General features: G+C 46.4%; 2 protein-coding genes across 2 annotated transcripts; one reads left to right on the top strand and one right to left on the bottom strand.

Annotated features, from left to right (window-relative positions):
- Positions 1-5,062: 5,062 nt before the first annotated feature.
- Positions 5,063-6,653, bottom strand: LOC141021952 (uncharacterized). The gene is made up of 2 exons (XM_073497813.1): positions 6,289-6,653; positions 5,063-5,489 (listed from the first exon to the last, which is right to left on the bottom strand). The coding sequence occupies exons 1-2, from the start codon at positions 6,651-6,653 to the stop codon at positions 5,063-5,065; spliced, it is 792 nt and encodes a 263-aa protein (XP_073353914.1).
- Positions 6,654-16,136: 9,483 nt separating this feature from the next.
- On the top strand, positions 16,137-21,193 carry LOC109754527 (4-coumarate--CoA ligase-like 1). The gene is made up of 6 exons (XM_020313434.4): positions 16,137-17,352; positions 18,550-18,742; positions 19,147-19,289; positions 20,343-20,410; positions 20,546-20,648; positions 20,848-21,193. The coding sequence occupies exons 1-6, from the start codon at positions 16,333-16,335 to the stop codon at positions 20,962-20,964; spliced, it is 1,644 nt and encodes a 547-aa protein (XP_020169023.1). The 5' UTR covers positions 16,137-16,332; the 3' UTR covers positions 20,965-21,193.
- Positions 21,194-21,207: the final 14 nt, after the last annotated feature.

Here is a 21,207-nt window from a genome sequence, read left to right as displayed (position 1 = left end):
CAGCAGCACTCTAGCAGCACATCAGTTCTCTCCCTTCTTCAATGGAGGTTGTAGGGCTCATTGACTTTGACAATCTCGAGGAAGCGTGCGTAGGCCGCATGTTTAGCCAGAGTACTGGCCTTATGGTTCTTACCATATCCATTGCCAGTGCTGAAGGCATGCTGGATCATGCCATCTATGCCGCCACCGATCACCTTGCAACAGAAAGGGCACCCAATCTTGCCAAAGAAACGGTACTTGATCTTGCCAGCAATCAGATGCCTCAGGGTGTAGCGGCTCTTGCTGTGCCTGCTGTCCATGCCGTAGTCCACGTCGTCGTCATCCTCCTGTGAATTAGTGAATTAGTACACATAGAAGAACTCAGCTAATCTATTATGGTACATTGCCTTAATTACAATGTTTTGAAAGTACACATGTGTAACATGGCAACTATCTATTTGCTAGAAATAAGGCGTATGTGCACATACATAATTGAGCCAAAGAAATTGACATGCATAAATATGGACGGTGGAATAGTTGCATTTATAGATTAGTGCACAAGTATTACATAATTAACACATGAAAGACTTCATGAACTGGCTTGGTTTAATGATATTTGATACTTGTTACAGGTGTAATTCTGATTGGAATCAAAAAATGGCTTCATTATACTCCTCCATGTTTCACACAAGGGGGGTTTGTTCTATCTACTGGAATGAAGAAACCATTATTCTTTCTGACAGCGGCAATACTGCTTCTCCAACATTGTTAGACCCTGATAAGTTTCAGAAGGAAATTGGTAAAGGAGCTATGGGGTGTCTCACTGCTCATATTGATGAGAGATGTGGCTGTGATCATCTAGATAATATACTGGGGAAAATTGGCTACATGAAATGTTTTGATTTTGTGTCAGCCCATAATTATTAAGGGAGCAATCACTTCCTTTGCAAAATGGAAATCTGTACAGAATTTGCAAATGGATCATCTATGAACATGTGTGCAAACTGATCATCTATGAACATGTGTGCAAATTAATTCATCTACATAAACTAAAATGAATCAGGAACTGCAGCATTTTGTCACTGTCCTGGGGAAGCCAATGGAGAATCCTGCCATATATCCATTGTTTAACCCACTTTTTTCATTAATGTATCCCTGCCATGAACATTTTCTTGTATTTGGGTTCATTACCCCACTTCTTTCATTAATGTATCCCTTGTGAAACTTATGCTCATCTAGTTAACAAGACAAACCCCAATGCCATGAAAAAAAAACAGAGTATCTGCTGGAATCAGAATGTGAATCAGATTTAAAATTCCACATCCAACATGAAGATCTATGCTACATCCCTACAATCCTACATACGTACAACTAGCACGCCCTAATGAATTTGATGCTCATCTAGTTAACAAGAAAAACCTCAATGCCATGAAAAAAACAGAGTATCTGCTGGAATCAGATTTAAAAATCCAGATCCAACATGAAGATCTATGCTAAATCCCTACAATCCTACATATGTACAACTAGCACGCCCAAGTGAAATTGATGCTCATCTAGTTAACAAGAAAAACCCCAATGTCATAAAAAAACAGAGCAAAAAACAGAGTACTACCTCAGATAGCTCGTCGATGGCATCCTCGTCGAAGTCGCTGCCCTTCCTGCAATCTACGTCGAACTCCTTTATGGCGTTCTCCTCGTAGAGCTCTTCGATTTCGTCATGCACCTTGCGCTTAAGCCTTCTCATCTCCTCCTCCTCCAGATCTTCCCCGACCTTCTGCTCGCCGACGGGTGCCTCCACGGCTGCGATGGCAGCGGGAGCAGGCACAACGGTCGCTGCACCGCCAGCTTTCACCGCTACGGCGGACTCAGCCGCTCAACCCACGGCTGCAGCCACGGCAGCAGACTGCTCTGCTCCGATGGTTGCCTCCGGCTCATGCCGCATCTTCACGCCCGCGTTTCATCGTCGGTCGAAGACAGGAGGAGGGAGGCGTAGGAAGGGAGGAGGGTGGTGAGGAAGGAGGAGAGGGTGGTGAGGTGGTGAGGAAGGAAGAGAGGGTGGTTAGGTTCGGGAGAGGACGAGGGTTTTCTACCCGATTTGGGGAAGAAATGCACTGCTCCTGCCTGTTGGAGTTACCGAGAAGCCGCGGGTGCCAATTTGACTTGACACACCCACCCGGCCGTCCCCATTCCACGTGGGGACGTGGCGGTCGTGCACGCGGTCGTGCACCTCCTGCGGTTTGCCATCAATTGCTATCGGTCTCACAAGTGGGTCCCCTTGTCATCCACACAACCACGCCACCACATGTACCACATTTTTCTTTCTCCCCGTCTCGACCACTCCACATCTTTCTTTCTCCCCTTCTCGACCAGCGCCGCCGCCGCCGCCATCTCCCGACGACCCCTCTCTTCGCTGCCGGTGCGCGGCCGCCGCCAACTCCGGCAAGTACGTGAGATCTCCCCTCTTCTTCCCTTCCCCAACCGCGTCTCCCTACGGAGGCGGATCTGAGCCGATTGGCTGTTGCCGGCCGGAGCTCGTCGGATCTCTCGATGTCATGTCTGATCTAGATTCATGACGTGCCCTCGCATATGGCTTTGTCCACGGTTTGAACCTTTGGATTCAATCCAAAAGTTGAAAACGGTTTGGACTGGGTTGGATGACGAGCATGTATAGTTCGGTTTTGGTCTAGATTCTAAATGAAAATATCTGGATTGGTTTGGTTTTGATGTGTGCCGTGGATTGGACTGGTTTTAGTTTGGATGCCGAACTATTCCCAGGTTTAGATGAGACGGGCATTGCCATTGTCATTGGCATTGCTTTATTACGTAGATGATAGTAAATAGATTGATTGGCCATTGCCAGTATAGGTTATCACTATGATTTATTATATGTATGATCTTTGTATTGTACTATGTACAATTCAACTTAGAGTTCAACATGTTCTGTGTAGAATGGAGGAAGCACCATGCGGACGCTACAACTCACGGTGCCGGACCAGCCTTTCTACTGCCACGCTGTTTGGCATCTACTTCCAGCCTTCTTTTGTTGTTGCAGCGGTAACAATTTATATGAACCTTCTGATAGTATATTCTTTTTTTGCTATTTCCACTAATGTATTGTGTCTGTTATTTGTTTTTATCTTACACAGATCGTACCATGCAATGTGAGATTGCCATTCAATGAGCTCATCGAAGACACCGTGACCTTCGACGCTCTTGGGGGCCCATACACTATGCAGGTCGAGAAGGGGCGAAAGATAACCCAGATAGGAGGAGATGATTGGGATCGTTTCATCGCCCGCATGTGTCTTAGTGGGGGTGAATTGATCAGCTTCTCCTTCAGAAGAGATAGGCCCAGGATTTCTGTTATCTATCTAAATTTGATTCCGGATAGTGAGGATAAAGTTCATGAGGAGGAAGATGGTGCTGATTCAGATGATGACGATTCAGATGATGATGAGAACCCACTTGTTGAATACCTGTATGCCCAAGGACTCAGACTGGGCGACGAGGAAATCAGCAACCTCTGGGACATGCTTCCGCTACGTGAAGACTACCTAGGGAAGCCATTCGTGACCCGCCTCACAAGGACGAATGTTAAACGGCATATCATGGTATGTTACTTAGTGTGGTAATTACATGATATGCATGCTTAGTTAGTGTAGTAGTTCATATGATATGCATGTTGTAGTACTGTGATGAGAGGCCTAGTTTAGAATTCATTTAGTGAAGAATTTTATGACATGCATGTAGTGTAGTAATATGCGATGATATGCTTAGTGTACGCAGTAATCTAATGATATGCCTAATTACTGTAGTAATTTGATGCTTGGCGTAAGTGTAGTGATGTGATGATATATATGCTCAGTGTTGAATCCAATGATATATGTGTCTTGAAGTGTATGCTTTGTTGATAATTGCACGTGACATGATCATATATCATGTCAACTGTTTTCAGAAATTACCTAAGAGGTTACTTGATAGCTGTGGCATGGACCCGGACGAAGAAGGCATGGCTGCTGGACTACGCCTTACCAGAACGGACTCCATCACCAGCTGTGCCTATGCAGTGGACACGGACGGTCGCACTGTCTTGAGAAGGGCAGGGTGGAAGAAGTTCCTTCATGGCAAGAATCTTCGGGTAGGACAGGCCATCCTACTCACTGTTGCGAACACCAGTCGCCATGACTTGAGGATGATGATCACCATCCACCTCATTTAGAACTTGTTATGTTAGCTCTTGTTTGCGAGTACTTGTCGTGTATTACCGTACCTATATCTACTCATATCTAGGTACTATTGCTTGTGATGGATTGCAACTATTATTAACTGGTAACTAATGCTCTACTAGCTATGATTATTCCACTATGTGATGTTTTATAGACTGTAGTGTGACATGGTAACTGTTATATATGGTAGAGGCTGGTCTCTAAGACCTTGTACAATGCAAGGTGCTTAGGGATGTGCTTAGAAAAATAAAGCGGTTTTTTCTGAAGCACTAGTGCCTATTTCTACAGGAGAGACGCCTAGTTAAGCGTCTACCTTGTACAAATAAGCACCGGTGCTTAAGGAAAACCTGGTTTATTTCTCTAAGCACCTCTCCTAAGCACCCTGCATTGTACAAGGCCTAATTGGACCGACATGTTGAACTAGTATCAATGGTAGAGGCTGGCTGCCACAAAGTTCCATTCACAAGCTACTATGAATTTGAAATAATGCATAAACAAAATACGAAGCTTTTCTTAAGCACAGGTGCTTATTTGTACAGGGTAGACGCTTAACTAGGCGTCTCTCCTGTAGAAATAGGCACCGGTGCTTCAGAAAACCCTGTTTATTTTTCTAAGCACCACCGTACGCATCAAGCATTGTACAAGGCTTATCATGCATCACCAAAATAGTATTAACAACTTGGAACACTAAACCAGAGTAGCAGCAAACTCTTAAGATAAACGGCAGATCAACCACCGCACAGCATAAGTTCAGACACACCATAGGACATAAGTTCAGACACACCGAACAACAAAGAAACATAGATATCATAAAAGGACACTGCGCTAGCAACTTGAAGGCAGACTTTGATCTCTCTTCATGCCGCGTAGTGGCAGTGGTAGTAGGGGTCAGCCTCCTGTGCTTCTGAAATTTCCACACCTGATTTGATGTTGTCTATTATCTTCCAAGCCTTGTAGGTGGCGTACGCATCCTTCGCTGCGTACTCGATGAGGTAGTCTGGCAGCGGGCTGATCCCCCACAGTTTATGGTCTTCGGTCCTGTTGATCTTCTTCTTCATGTTTTGGTAAAATGGGTGGATGACGCTGGCTGCAACATCAGCCAAGGAGTCGTACTGCTTCTTTCTGCCGGCATATGGAACTCTATAGTTTTTCTGAATGTCGATGTACTTTTCGGGGTTGATCTCCAAACCAGACATCTTCAGCATCTGTTTGTCATTATGAATGCTGAAACCGGCAAAGGTGAACAACTTCTTCTCCTGGAGGAAGCTCTTGAGGCGCTTGGGCCTTCAAGGGGAGAGACATATTGAAGATTAGTAGTAATTTTGAAGATTTAGGAGTTGCTTGGTTTGTGACTAAGTTTGCCAAAGATTGCCACACCTAAGGTTAGGCAGGTTTGACCAACTTAGGTGTGTGTTTGGTTCAAGCCACACCTTAGGCAAGCCACACTTGGGTCCCACATGGCATACACACAAAAAGTGTGGCAAGATTCCCTTAGGCTTGCCAACTTGTGGCCCTCATTTTGATGAACTAACCTTAGGCAAACTTGGCAAAAAATTGTGGCAAAGTGTGACAATGCTAGTGCTAGAACCAAACAATACGAGTGATGAATGCATGACGTACATGATGTTATTTCTCTTTTTGGATCATACAGTTGAAAATAACACTATAGCAAACTACTTCACTACATCAACTTCAGAAACAACTTTTAATACATCTAGTCCAGTGCATCCACACCGGTAGACACAACACTAATGCATCAATATCAGAAACTACACTAGTATATCAGAAACTACACTAGTAGACACAACACTAATACATCTAGTCCAGTGCATCAACTTCAGAAAATAACACTAATGCATCCACAGCGGTAGACACAACACTAATGCATCAAGATCAGAAACTACACTAGTATATCAAGTTTGGTGATTAATCTGGTGCAAGATTTTAAGATACTAATCCAGTGCATCAGGGTAAAAATCTATGCCAGTGCATGTACTTGAGAAACCACACTAGTGCGTCCACTTCACAATCTACACTAGTACATGTAGTTGAGAAACTAGGGTATATGAGTAGGATGGCTCACCATTTTGTGGCCGCAGCGATGTGGTAGACCAGGCAGAGTTCATCCACGCATAACTGCAGAACTGCTGCGAACTGCGGAGGTTCGTCATCCCTGGTATACTCCACATCAACGCCGACGAATCTAGGATACATGCCGACGGCTTTCATGAAGAGCCTCGTGAGCATTTCGTCGGTAGTGTCTGGATTGCTGGTGCAGACGACCTCCAGCGTCTCTTTGTCGTGGAGTTCCACCTTGTCAAGTTTGGTGGTGTAGTCGCGCTTCTCACCGGGGACCTGAACGTCGTCTTCCTTGATGCTCTGCTCTTCCTTGATGCTCTGGTCGGACATCTTGCCACAGTGACGCTTGGTAGACGGCTCCTCCGCCATTGCCCTTCTCCAGCGACGGCGGTTTTGAGACAGAGACGGTGGTTGTAGTTTGTGGAGTAGATGGACGTGGTTCGCATAATGAGGGAGGAATGGAGGAGAAGGTGCCTTTTTGAGTTCTGGGGGAGGCGGTTCGTCGCGTGAGGGAGGCGCTCGTCGTTATCGTGATCGTGGGGGTCGTGGGGCTCGTGCTGTTGGTGTTCCATTCTGTAACCACCCACGGGCCTGCATCGTGGCTCATATCACTGGGTTTGTAGTCGTATGCAGGCCGTGGTGTGTGAGAAAACTCATGTTAGGTAGGTGGGCTTTTCTCCTCCTTCACCCAGCGGCCGTGATGTAAACATGAGAAGCAAGTTTGCTAAGGTTGTAAACGGACCCAATATTTTTCTACATCTTTGTATCAACATGAAAAGCAATCATGACTAGTTTGCTAAGGTTGTCGGCATTTGTATGGATTTTCTAAGGTTTTTGCAACGATAAAATGCTTAAAACACTTCTGACATGTTGTGATGTTTTCGGTATTTAGTGGTCTACTCGCTGGATATTCCACCGTGTGATATTTTGTACGTGCCAGGTTGTTGTATGAAATGCTAACTGTTCTATATGGTAGTGGTTGGTCTCTAATTGGACCGACATGTTGAACTAGTATCAATGGTAGAGGCGTTTCGTTGTGCGCCTGTGACGCCCCCGATTTGACCGTACACTAATCATGCACGCAAATGTGTACGATCAAGGTCAGGGACTCACAGGAAGATATCACAACACAACTCTAAAACATAAATAAGTCATACAAGCATCATAATACAAGCCAGGGGCCTCGAGGGCTCGAATACAAGTGCTCGATCACAGACGAGTCAGCGGAAGCAACAATATCTGAGTACAGACATAAGTTAAACAAGTTTGCCTTAAGAAGGCTAGCACAAACAGGGATACAGATCGAACGAGGCGCAGGCCTCCTGCCTGGGATCCTCCTAACTACTCCTGGTCGTCGTCAGCGGCCTGCACGTAGTAGTAGGCACCTCCAGTATCGTAGGAGTCGTCGTCAACGGTGGCGTCTGGCTCCTGGACTCCAGCATCTGGTTGCGACAACCAGATAGAAAGGAAAAGGGGAAAAGAGGGAGAGAAGCAACCGTGAGTACTCATCCAAAGTACTCGCAAGCAAGGAGCTACACTACATATGCATGGGTATATGTGTAAAGGGGCATATCAGTGGACTGAACTGCAGAATGCCAGAATAAAAGGGGGATAGCTAGCCCTGTCGAAGACTACGCTTCTGGTAATCTCCATCTTGCACATGTAGAAGAGAGTAGATTGAAGTCCTCCAAGTAGCATCGCATAGCATAATCCTACCCGGCGATCCCCTCCTCGTCGCCCTGTTAGAGAGCGATCACCGGGTTGTATCTGGCACTTGGAAGGGTGTATTTTATTCAGTACCCGGTTCTAGTTGTCATAAGGTCAAGGTACAACTCCGGGTCGTCCTTTTACCGAGGGACACGGCTATTCGAATAGATAAACTTCCCTGCAGGAGTGCACCACATAACCCAACACGCTCGATCCCATTTGGCCGGACACACTTTTCTGGGTCATGCCCGGCCTCGTAAGATCAACACGTCGCAGCCCCACCTAGGCTCAACCGAGAGGTCAACACGCCGGTCTAACCCTATGCGCGCAGGGGTCTGGGCCCATCGCCCTATGCACACCTGCACGTTGCGAACGCGGCCGCGAGCAGACCTAGCAACCCACACGATCACGGCGGTTACGTCAAAGCGGTCCAACACGGCGCGCGCCACTCAGTCGCTGACGTCACGAAGGCTTCAGCTGATACCACGACGCCGGGATACCCATAACTACTCCCGCGTAGATGGCTAGTGCGTATAGACCAAATGGCCAGACTCAGATCAAATACCAAGATCTCATTAAGCGTGTTAAGTAACCGCGAACGTCGACCAGGGCCAGGCCCACCTCTCACCTAGGCGGTCTCAACCTGCCCTGTCGCTCCGCCACAAAGAGCCACTTGCGGGTACTCCTACGAGCCGACCCGACTTTAGTCATCACACGGTCAAATCGGGGGCGTCACAACGCCACATCCAACAGTTCACATAATTAATTATCCAAAGATTAAGGTATCAAACCCTTGGTCATACAAAGCAACATTTCGTTCCTAAAAATTAAGGTACTTCCACATTCAAACTAACTAATACTACAAATTCGAAGGAACTACTTAATACATTAACAGTACATAGGGAAGTAGCCCTGGTCCAACGGCTTGAGAAAGGACGAACAAAAGCTGAAAGAAGAAGGATCAGCCAGTAGCAGCACCATCAGCCTCCCAGCCTCACAACTTCAGCCAGCCTGGTGAACTCCAGGTTTTTTCCTGCAAAACACACCTGGGATGTTGGAGGCAAGAAAATAAATTTGCCAGGGGTCTTGTCATGGCATCTAATCGCACGGAATGCTAGAACAAATGATGGAGAACAAAACATCCAACATGAGCAAATTCATAGGAGTTCTAGATCCATGGATACCATCAAGAAAAAATGCTCAGTTCTAATTCAGACACAACACTTGGTGAAAACATGCATATTCATATCGGCAACATTGATATGGCATCTTTGCAAGCTTGGGTCAGTGACTTGTCTTGTGTTTCATGGCATGACAATAATTTTAACAATAAATAGACATGAAATTGACCCAAACTCATGTACAAAGTTAGGACATATGATGCATGGATTAATTCACAAATAAATGACAAAATGCCAACTTTGTATAGAATTTGCAGTACTGAAATATTTCAGTGTGTACCGGTGTGTACTGAAACTGCAGTACTAAAATAATTCAGTGTGCATCGGTGTGTACTGAAATTGTAGTAACAAAATATTTCATTGCCTACCGGTGTGTACCGAAATATTTCAGTGTCTACCACTACAACATTACAAATTTTGCCTAGGGCAGTACCGAAATATTTCAGTGCCTACTGGTGTGTACCAAAATATTTCAGTGTCCACCACTACAACATTACAAATTTTGCTTAGGGCAGTACCGAAATATTTCAGTGCCTACCGGTGTGTACCAAAATATTTCAGTGTCCACCACTACAACATTACAAATTTTGCCTAGGGCAGTACCCAAATATTTCAGTGCCTACCGGTGTGTACCGAAATATTTCAGTGTCTACCACTAGAACATTACTAATTTTTCCTAGGGTTCATATGATGCCTAGGGTTCACATACATCATAATCATCCTCCAAATCCATGTACTCAAATATTCATGCAATTCATTGAGATTAAAATGCCATATAGCATTCCCTCTCTGAGCTATTACGATCAGTATCACCACGATGTAAGCACGAGCAGTAGGAAGATGAGGAGTGGGGAAGCTTACTCTAAACATAGCTACCGCCGCCGTTCAGACGAGGAGAGCGGCGAGGGAAGCATGGAGAACGGCGGGGAAGCGAGGTCGGGACCACTGTCCTCCTCATCTTGTGCTTCGGAGTCTCCGATGACTCGGTTGGAGGCTGCACAATCTGCAACGGCACCTCGTGCACGGTGGGTTCCTGATCCAGTGGATGCTCTACCCTGGATCTGAACGCCCACCACCTCCGCCTGGTCCACTTGCTGGACGAATTGGCCTGCTCCATCGCCCAGAGGAGGATCTCGATCTTGTGAATCGGTTGTGCGGGCGGGGGGCAAAGCTTTGCCCTCTCCTTCTTCGTCAAATTCTTGAGAGTGGCCATTGCCGTCCAGCTCATCTGCCTTGTGTTGTCAAACCAAGAACGGATCTCCCTCAACCTGGCCAACTTGACCTGGTCGCCGCCGGCGATCTGCACGAAGTCGGTGTTCTCGCCGCCGGCCATCAGCTCGATCTGCCGATTCTTGCTTCGATGGAAGAGGGGGTGGGGGTGGGTGGGGGTTGCCTGAGTGGAGAGAAGTTGCAGCAGCGAGAAGGAGGAGATGACTGCGGTGGACTTGGAGGAGAGGGCGGAGATGGCCGTCGATGAGTAATTGTGGAAGGTGTAGCACCATGGCGGCGGTTTTGCATTCGACGAGAGGGGCGGCGCGTGCAAATTTTCCTAGGACTAAACTGCCCCTATATTAAAACGCGTCCCCACCTTGTCACGAGTACCGGCCCCACTCGTTTTAGTACTTTCGCGTACTTTCATCGGAGTACTACCCAGTACTTCGTATTTGTCTGCCGTTAGATCGACATCAACGAACGGTTCTAAAAAAGTCCAACCACTCTAAAACTTGTAATACATGTATACATTGATTTTATCAAAAAGCTGGGTAGTCAATTGACTACCCAGCTTACATGTGGCTTCGCCACTGAAGCTTAACCTCTCAAATTTGATTGAGAAGTTCAGCTTGTGCATCTAGAGAATGGACTCAAGTGGGCGGGAGACGAATGGGTGGAGCGGCGGCAGAGTCAAGCCAGTCAGCAATTGTTGGCGCCATTTTTCAGATGGGAAAGGTTTATGAAGAACTTGAGGGCTGCTCAAATTTGGGCAGGGAGGGGGTGTTATGAGTTACAACATTTGAGAGAAATACAGCACGTACTAGTTATCATCTCTGTTCTGAATTATAAGGCGCTTTCAATATTTTAATGCAAACCATATATGAACTGTACATGTACATTCGATTCAGAATAAGTTAGAACATCTTATAATTCATAACAGAAGGAGTAGTATTAAACTCTCCAAACCAGAAATTTCAGGGAGTTATACTAGCATTTTGAGGGAAGGACTGGAGCTGACTTAACATCCGTCAGAGAAGATGCCGATCGAGGAGCATTCGGCCGATCCAAGATCGATGTACACGAAGCACGATCTAAGAGCATCTACGGCTGAACTTTGCAAATTCGGCCCTTCAAATACCTACTGACGCGTCCGTGGACACTGATCGGCCAAACCTTAAATTTGCTTTTTCACAACCGGACATCTCTATTATTATATCTCAAATCCATGCAACTACGTCACACACGTTATCTAGCTACTCCATCACTATTAACATGCCATCGGACTACCAAAATTTAGCATGTTTGGCTACGGTGAAGATCATGATCATCCACGGCCACCCTTGCCCTTCCCGGCGCCTTTGCCGTCCTTCTCGCGGAAGTACCGGTCGAAGATGCGGTAGAGATCGAGTTGGATCTGCTCGTCGCCGGAGTTGTCCTTGCCGTCGCTCTCCTCCTTCTGTGCCAGTCCGGCCATGGAACAGACCGCCCAATTCTGCTCTGGGGCGAGGGACCGCGTGTTCCGTCGTTGCCCTTTCTTCACAATGTGGGCGTGGATGGCTTCCTCCTCTGCGGCCGCCCGCGCCGCTGCATCAGCCGCCTCCGCCGCCGCGATACGGGCCTCGGCAGTCCTTATCGTCTCCTTCCCACCGCCCATTCTCGATGAGACTCATAGTCCGCCCGACTGGTGATGCATGGAGAAGGAGAGATTTTCCGGCTACCGGGACCGCGGTGATCCAGCCCAGAGGACCCGAGCGCCCGTTGAGCCGACGCTATGGAGTCGTGCCGGACAGATCCTTCCATCGGCCGGGTGTTGTCCTCCCGGGAGTGGTGGAGTGCAATCTGCCATTGCCTCCTCCAACCCGCACAAGATGACACCCCAGTCGACGGATCCAGACCGGTCAGAGTCAGATCAGCTGCCCGCCATGCCGGAGACGGTCGGAAATCGCCTTAGGTGAGCTTGAGTGACAGAAGGAGTGGAGGGGAGTGGAGTGTGAAGTGGCTAGGATTTGGTCTGACGAGCGGATGGGGACAAATATATCTGAGGTCGGGTGGGCCAGTGTGGGCCGGGTCCGACGTGGCGGGCGCCCCATATTTGAGCCGGCCAGCCCGGACGTTTGAGACTTGTTGAGGCGCCGTTTGAATCAGATTTTCATGACCGGTCAGTGATCGGACGGACCGTCCGTACGTTTGAGGCTAGTTTCGGGGGCCGGCCTGCAGACGCTCTAAGCTGAGCGGCCTGATGGAACGGACAACGGAGGCAAATTTTCGTATTTTGACCCTTTTCTAGAAGTTAATCGAGATCTGGATTAGAACCCTACCGCAAGGGACCTTGGCGGTATATGCTATACCCTACCGTCATGGATCCTAACGGTAAGAAAAGGGTCAGATTCCGAAATTTTTGCAAGACAGGGTCATATCTGGATCAAATTTTGAAAAATGGTCAAAACACGAAATTTAGCCGACGACGGGGGCGGAGGATGGTCTGCGTGCGCGCTCAGAGTCAAAGGCTCAAAGCGTAGGCGCCTCTGACGCGATCCAGATCAGGAGAGCAGGATGCGATCGTCGTCCATACGTAACCACCACAGCGCTGGCCCCATACCACACCGCACGTCTTCTGGGAGTCATAGCATTTTGAGGGAAAGACTAGAGCTGACTTAACATCTTTGAGAGAAGATGCCGATCGAGAATTCGGTCGATCCAAGATGGATGAACACGAAGCACGATCTAAGCTGAGCGCGGGGATAGATACACAAAAGTCAGCCAACGTGGAGGTTGTGAACGGAGCGGAGCGCGGAGGACGGCGTGTGCGCTCAAAGTCAAAGCGTAGGCGTCTCTGACGTGATCCAGAGTTCCAGACGAGGTGAGGAGGTGATCGTCGTCCCCACGTAACCGCCACACCGCTGGCTCCATATCACGCCACGCGTCTCGGTGGACAGATAGATAGACGATTCGTCTCTCTGGAATATCGATCATCAGACGACTTTCCCATGCGTTCCTCGCCGTCGGAAAACCAGGACAAAGCTGTTCCATTCACCTTGGTGCGTACACATCCTATTGCCTTTTGCCTTTTGCCCGTCGACGCAGCGACACGCCAGCGATCGACGCGCTCCCAGGCCAGCCACGTGCATGGATACGCATGATCGTACTGATTGAGCGCCACATGTTTTCTATTTTTGGCTAAAAACTCCCACATGTTTTTACAAAAGAATTGGAGGTTAACACCAACCTCTCACTCATGCTCTTTTTATTTATTTATTTATATTCAGCTCTGTTTTTCAAAGTATATTTATGCTCAACTATAAAACATAGTACTCCCTCCGATCTGTATAAAATTGTACTAAAGCTACGACAATTAATATGAATTGGAGGGGGTGATTTTTTTTTAATCTTTAGCATTATGTTCAAGTGACAAGTGTTGGGCAATAGTTCATATGCCCCTTGAAGACGAAGATATATACCACATTTTGTTCCACCTTGGGTCAATTTATCTTTCTTTTTTTGGCAAAGTCAATTTTATCTAAACATGTGTGCGAGATTTTTTGGCCTGCGACTCCTTTTACATCAGGAATTACAAAAAAGCACCACCAGAGCCTCTTTTTCTTTTTGCTCGACCTTAAAAAAACATCAAGGATTTTTCTGAAAACTTATAGCACCCATGTTTTTTTTGCTCGACCTTAAAACATCAAGGATTTTTCAACTGTAAAAAAAACATCAAGGATTTTTCTGAAAACTTATCAAAGGTTGACTCCCTACAGCACCCATATTTTCAAGCGCAAGGATCGGGCTACAATTTATGTCCTACGTGGTCATTCGGAGTACGTGGACCTCATTTTCTTCTCATGCACCTCTGCTCACCGAAGCACAATTCCTTTTTTTGTTGTTGAGGAAATTGCCGAAGCACAACTGTTGCTTAATATATCTAGAGCGTGTCTTGGAGCTTTTGGGTCGTCACTATTCCCCCATTGAGTCATGCATGATGCATATCTGTCGTTAATGTAGCAAGACCCCATAATTTCAACTCGTTTGCATCAAGAATAACATAAGAAAAGGTTACAATCAGGGCCCTTTATTTTGTATGCTCAACCTTAAACACCAAGGTTTTTGTTTGGCAACTTATTAGAGGCTGGCTCCCCTCCAGCAACCGTATTCTCAAGTGCTGACAGGGGTCGAGCGACACCTCCTATGCCATATGTGGTCATTCCGAGCATCCAGACTACACACTGTCTCCCTCTCTCATACACCTTTGGCTCAATTTACGTAGAGCTGTGTCTGGTAGCTTTTGGGCTGTGACTACTTCCCCAACCAGAAGATTCAAAAAAAAAAAAAACTCGTTAACATCAAAGATCAAAAAGACGAAAGGAAATCACAGCCAGGTCCACAAGAGACGTGGAGACTGAAACCAACATATAGAACTGAACTACTCCCTCCGCCCTATAATATAAGACATTTTTTTTAACTCTACACTATGATTTTCTTTTTGACATGACAACAACGATTATTGTTATTGGGACGTTGCACGGAACATTTACCAACCAGAGACAAGGAAGGGCATAGTAGGCGGTGAAATGCTTTGAGAGTTGAAAATAAGCATAGCTTTGGATATCCCCAAATAGATCAACCTTTGAAAATATATGATGAATCCATGAGCAGGCAAGAGACAATGCAACGAACTGAAACATCTTAGTAGCCAGACCAAAGACCAACCAATGCCGAGCTCTCGTGCATTAGTCATGGCCACCACCGACCTGAGACAAACGCAAACCAGTAGCATTGAAACCTCTAGATTGAAGACATGGGAGCATCGAAGACACTTGATGGAGGAAATTGTCATTTTCAAAATTCAGATGGCAAATGGAGATAAACTGACAGCTAGAGCATGAGGTAAAGCTGAATGTCATCTCCACACAGACTATTCTGTCTTAAAAACCAAGAATGTCCTTATTTTAACGTAAACATATGATATTTTTTATATTGACACAATTCTGAAACATATCTTTGATCCTTTATTGACATAGTACTCTCTCTGTTGCATAATAATGTGTGCGGTGATTTTCACGAACAGTTTGTGTAATTCACATCTAGATGTTTTTTAAAGATGTCACATTTAAACTCCCACAAATACATAATACAGCAACAAGAAACAAAAAAAAAACTAGAACAAAAAATAGACCACAAACAGAGTGGACATCAGTTTAGATGTGACATAAACAAACCCTTTCACGAAAGTCAAGGTTCACATTTTTTATGAAATTTACCGAGAAAACTTTTTCATATCTACAATATCAAATATATACCATATGAAAATGTATTTCATGATCTATTAATAGTATTCTTAATTTGTGTTAATCTAATCAGACATGAATTGTTTTATGAACTACAAGGAGCAAGAGAATATACTGACACAAATAGCCCTGCATGTGGTGCCTAAAAACCCGGTAATGTTACCCCACGAACGCCAGCTGGGAGGGGAGTGGCAAGCGAACATCATTTGATGTCAGTTTAAGTTGTGAGGAACAAACGACAACAGTTTTTAAACGAAAATTGCCTTCTCGGGAAGAAACTGTCATGACGCCTGGAGAAAATGCCACCCCTCACCACTTCCTCACAACTAGAACTGCTACGAAATCGTTCGCATATGCCACCCTCCCTGGCGAATGTTCGCCAGCTAACAGGATAAAAAAAAAAAAGATAGTCTTGCATGTGTTGCTTAAAAAAATGATAGTCTTGCATGTGTGATTGTCAACCGAGCCGTGCCCAAATCAGATCGATCGTATCATGCGTACTGTACATACTACCACAGAGACAAATAAGTACAGAGCACGCCACAGCGCTCCTCTCCTCGCCCATCATCATATCCCAGCGGCCCGGATTTGGACTCGACGCCGCGGCCAAATCTTTCGCGGCCGCAATCGCACAGGCCAGACAAGGAGTCCAGCCCCACCCCCGAGATGGCGACGACAACCGCGGCGGCGCCGGCGGCCGGGTACGGCGCGGACGGCGTGTACCGCTCGCTGCGCCCGCCGGCGCGCATCCCGGCCGACCCGGGCCTCTCCGTCGCCGACCTCCTCCTGCGCCGCGCCGACGCGTGCCCGTCCGCGCCCGCGCTGATCGACGCCACCACGGGCCGCGCGCTCACCTTCGCCGCCCTCCGCTCCGCGGTGCTGACGACCGCCGTCGCGCTCGCCTCCCGCGCGGGCGTCCGCCCCGGCGACGCCGTGCTCCTCCTCGCGCCCAACTGCGTCCTCTACCCGGTCTGCTTCTTCGCGGTCACCGCCGCCGGCGCCGTCGCCAGCACCGCCAACCCGCTCTACACCCCGCGGGAGATCGCCAAGCAGGCGTCCGACGCGCGCGTCAAGCTCGTCGTCACCGTGGCCGAGCTGCTCCCCAAAGTCGCCGCCCTCCGCCTGCCCGTCATCCTCCTCGATGACGCCGCCCCTCCGGCGATGGCCGACGTGACGCTCTACTCCGACCTCGTGTCCGGCGCGGACGAGTCAGCCTACCGCCGCCCGCCGACGAAGCAGAGCGACACGGCCGGGCTGCTCTACTCGTCGGGCACGACGGGGGAGAGCAAGGGCGTCGTCCTGACGCACCGCAACTTCATCGCGGCGGCGACGATGGTGACGTCGGACCAGGACGAGCGCGGGGAGCCGCCCAACGTGTTCCTCTGCTTCCTGCCCATGTTCCACATCTTCGGCCTCTCCGTCCTCACCTTCGCGCAGCTGCAGCGGGGCAACGCCGTGGTGGTCATGTCGGGGTTCGCCATGGACTCGGTGATGAGGGCCGTGCAGCAGCACCGGGTGACGCACGTCTTCTGCGTGCCGCCGGTGATGATCGCGCTGGCCAAGCACGGGCGGGCCGGCAAGTACGACCTCAGCTCCCTCAAGTTCATCGGCTCCGGCGCCGCGCCGCTCGGCAGGGACGTCATGGAGGTGGTGGCCAGGAACTTCCCCGACGCCGAGATCGTTCAGGTAACACCCAGCACAACCAACCAGCCAGCCAGCTGCTCTGCACTTTTTATCTGCTGTTTTAGTGACAGAGAGTGGTACGTTTACTCTGTTGTTTGGATTGGAAGGACCAGATCGACTTTTCAGCGTCTTTTTGTTGTGCTTTTGTGGGGACTCAATCTCTCTGCTCTTGTCGCTTCCCTGAAAAGGCTATAATCAGGTGATTAAGACAGGGTTTCCGTTGATGTGATTCCCTCCTTTGTGGCGATTAGAGCTTGCGAGTATACAGCAATATGGCAACCAGCTAGATTTCCTAGTACTTGATTTTGACGGTGGATTCCAATATTTTGTCCTGCGAGTACAACCTGAAGTAATGCACCGCACAGTAAAAAAAAAAAGGATCTTGTAATGTCTGCATAATGAATCTACACGGGGCTACTACAGTGCCGCTCGCCCGCTCCTAAGAATCAGCTGTGGGGATACTTGCCGCTTATGAGTATTCAGATTCTTTTTTTAGATAGAGGCCATTTCATTGGGTTGATATATTGAGGTGATATAACCGCATAAAAGAAACACATCCAACACGTCCAGCACAACCAAAAATAAACGAATACCCTTATTACCGGATTCCAACTTTTTTATCTCAGGTTACTGGTCGTTAATTTGTAACAATTCTGTGCTGTTGCAACTGTGATGCCAAAGTCAACTGTGTATATTTTTAAACCAAATGACAAAGTCAACCATTCCTTTATCAGTTACACGTTAGTACCTCTCTTGCCTTCCGAATCATTTTATTCTATAATAGTATACTATCTGTTTTGGAGTGTTACTTTTATCAGTTAGTACATGTTAGTAGCTTTTTGCTTTCTGTATCATACATTATGTAATACGTATATCTATATATTCATTTGTTCATTTATCTGAACCATCAATCTGGGAATAGAATTATGCACCCTGCCCTCCCGTAAATAAGATGTATCTTCTACAAATATACATGAAGATGTTTATTTTTAGATAACTGTGTAGAATGAGAATCTCGTGCTAGCAAGCTCTGGCCCAATTTCAAAACTATGTTGAAGTGGTTTAGCGGTTGGTACACAGCACTCCTTGCTGTATATGGAGTATTTTGGCTTTATTCTTTCATGGTGATACCTGATACCTGTAAACAAGCTTAAGTAGTTCATATCCCAAGTTGTATTGTGTGTTGTGCTTTTCTGGCAGGGCTATGGTATGACTGAGACTTGTGGGATCATATCGCTTGAATACCCAGAAAAGGGACAAGCTCGTCAATTCGGGTCAACTGGAACACTTGTCGTTGGAGTTGAGGCAAAAGTTGTCGACGTAGAGACGCAAAACCATCTACCACCAAGTCAACTAGGAGAAATCTGTATCCGGGGACCACAAATAATGCAAGGTAAAAACTCGAACATGTGCGTTAGGTTTTTGTTCTTCTTCCCTGCCTTTTGGTACCAAACAAGCCCTTATTCATAGAACATACATAGTTTGCTTGATCAACTATTACATACTTGCCAAACTCAATGTAAATGATATATTTGTTATTACAATGGCATTGTAGCTATTGATAATATTGTTGTGTTACAAAATGATATTAGTTTTTTTCCACTTGTTATTGACATTGCACTGTTTATCGAGGCCTAGTGAGTTTTTAATTGTGAAAACCCTAGTGATTATCAAGAAGCTACTATTTTTATTCCTACATTATTTTCACCAACAAGAAGTCCACTAAATTTTCATGTATTCTGTCCTGAAGGGATTAGAAGGCCAGAAATTCTCCTTATATGAGTTGATTATTTGTAGGGTATTTCAACAATGTGGAGGCTACTGATTTTACCATCAAGCAAGGATGGTTGCATACTGGTGATCTTGGATACTTTGATGATGAAGGCCAGCTTTTTGTCGTTGATAGACTAAAAGAGCTGATTAAGTACAACGGTTTCCAGGTAATTTTTTTTTTGCAAAGTATTATTTAGTTTTCTAATGGTTGCTAGAGTCTTCGATTTGTGAATGGAGAGACCGCTATCTCAAGGACGGTTCTAGCCAGCCTCCGCAGGGCCCTTGCCGCTACTTAAGTTTGTTCCATATGTAGCCAACCATTACACTAATAGGGTGTTTGTGTAATATTGTGAATGACTGACATATCGGAGTTATCCAGAGTTCACCACAAGCATATTCATCAAAGTTTTAAAATAGCGGGCTATGCCATTTAGTGGCGGGTCAGCTAGAAGCTATGAAATGCTAAAGCGGAGCTACAGCGAGGCTCAGCGTTTGTCTTAAATCATGAAATTTTTGAAAAAAAATAAACATATATTATATATCACATATACTTGGCATACACATGTTCGGGAAAAAAAACCAGGCATTAATAAGGCGTCCTAATTCAATAACAAGAAGGAAGAGTTGGTTGGATGGATGGCTTTGTGGAACTCACTTACGTCCCTCCTCTGGCTGCAGCGGCTTACCGCCGCTAAATGACTCCAACTTTACTACTATAGCGGGAATAGCGAGATATTAACATCATTTTCAATTTAACGCTAAAAGTGCATAGCTTTAGCGGGAGGGTTCTCTAAAAGCTATAGAGACACTATAACGGGCTAATAAACTTTGATATTCATACCTCTAGATAGGACAACACCACACCTGATCCAATGGGAAGAATATTGTGTGACATTATTCATCATATACCTTAACAATATTTTGTTTTGCGAACTGTAGCCTCCCATTTTTTTGTGGAAATTATTCTTCATTGCCCACCGAGCTTAAAGTTCACTAAAAAGCCTTTTTTATTACTATCATTTTACCAAAAGCCTATTCATGTTAACTTAAGCAGTTAGGTTCTTGTTTATTGTCTGAATTGAAGCCTTGCTTTGTTAGTATCCAATCTAAGGATCACGACGGAACCCGTCCTTTTGCACTTGTTTTCTTGCTCGAACATACGTCATACTTTTGTCCTCTGTACATAAACCCCTCTGATCTTTTGTTTGTTTAACTGGTAGATTGCACCTGCTGAGCTTGAAGGGTTACTTCTATCTCATCCAGAGATTCTGGATGCCGTCGTTATCCCGTAAGTTGCCTCCGAAACGTTAAGTGATTCTAGTGGCTTTCGAGTATAAAATAAATTGTTGCAACCTTGTTGGTTTGGACTTCTTTTTGTCTGCTGTTTCTTATCTCTTGACTTGGAGCTCTGCTTGTTTCCAAGGTTCCCTGATGATGTAGCTGGGGAAGTTCCTATTGCCTATGTGGTGAGATCACCTGCCAGTTCATTAACCGAAGCGGACGTCCAGAAGTTTATCGCGAAGCAGGTGAGGCTGACTTCAAACCTTGCTAAATCGCGACATCAGAGTACCTCTACCTTAAACTCCAGGACCTCAACTCAAATAGCAGCACACTTGTGGACGAGTCACCATCACTAGCATGAAAAGACACACTTGAACAAGCAATGTTTTTTTGTTCTTTCACAACTGCATCCTAATCCAGCTTTAACTCTGACCTGCATTTCAGGTCACGCACTACAAAAGACTGAGGCGGGTCACCTTCGTGGAGAGCGTGCCAAAGTCAGCCGCAGGCAAGATCTTGAGAAGAGAGCTCATTGCCCAGGTCAGATCGTCCAAATTGTAGCAAAATCTGCTTCGAGATCGCGCTACATTTCCAACAATCTACTACCATTGGGCAATGCCGAGGTTTACAAATTCCTTTTGCCGGGGCATCGTTTTCGTTTATATGACGCGACATAAATGTCAATCTCAACATTGTACAAAAGATTGTATGTGACAAGACCATTGATTGTTTGAATGTACCGTGTATGGCATCTATACAACAAATGAAGAAAATGAATATCAATGAATAACGGCTATCTGTACA

The sequence above is a fragment of the Aegilops tauschii genome, chromosome 4 (assembly GCF_002575655.3).
Source record: "Aegilops tauschii subsp. strangulata cultivar AL8/78 chromosome 4, Aet v6.0, whole genome shotgun sequence".
In the NCBI taxonomy this organism is placed as follows: domain Eukaryota; kingdom Viridiplantae; phylum Streptophyta; class Magnoliopsida; order Poales; family Poaceae; genus Aegilops; species Aegilops tauschii.
The sequence above is the reverse complement of the archived record's forward strand: the minus strand, read 5'-3'. Positions and strand labels throughout refer to the sequence as shown.

Coding starts and splice junctions, on each gene's coding strand:
- LOC141021952 (XM_073497813.1), bottom strand. CDS start 6,653: ATGGCGGAGGAGCCGTCTACCAAGCGTCACTGTGGCAAGATGTCCGAC. Junction 5,490..6,288: donor ATCGCTGCGGCCACAAAATG/GTGAGCCATCCT, acceptor CTCCCCTTGAAG/GCCCAAGCGCCTCAAGAGCT.
- LOC109754527 (XM_020313434.4), top strand. CDS start 16,333: ATGGCGACGACAACCGCGGCGGCGCCGGCGGCCGGGTACGGCGCGGAC. Junction 17,353..18,549: donor CCGACGCCGAGATCGTTCAG/GTAACACCCAGC, acceptor CTTTTCTGGCAG/GGCTATGGTATGACTGAGAC. Junction 19,290..20,342: donor TTAAGTACAACGGTTTCCAG/GTAATTTTTTTT, acceptor TTTAACTGGTAG/ATTGCACCTGCTGAGCTTGA.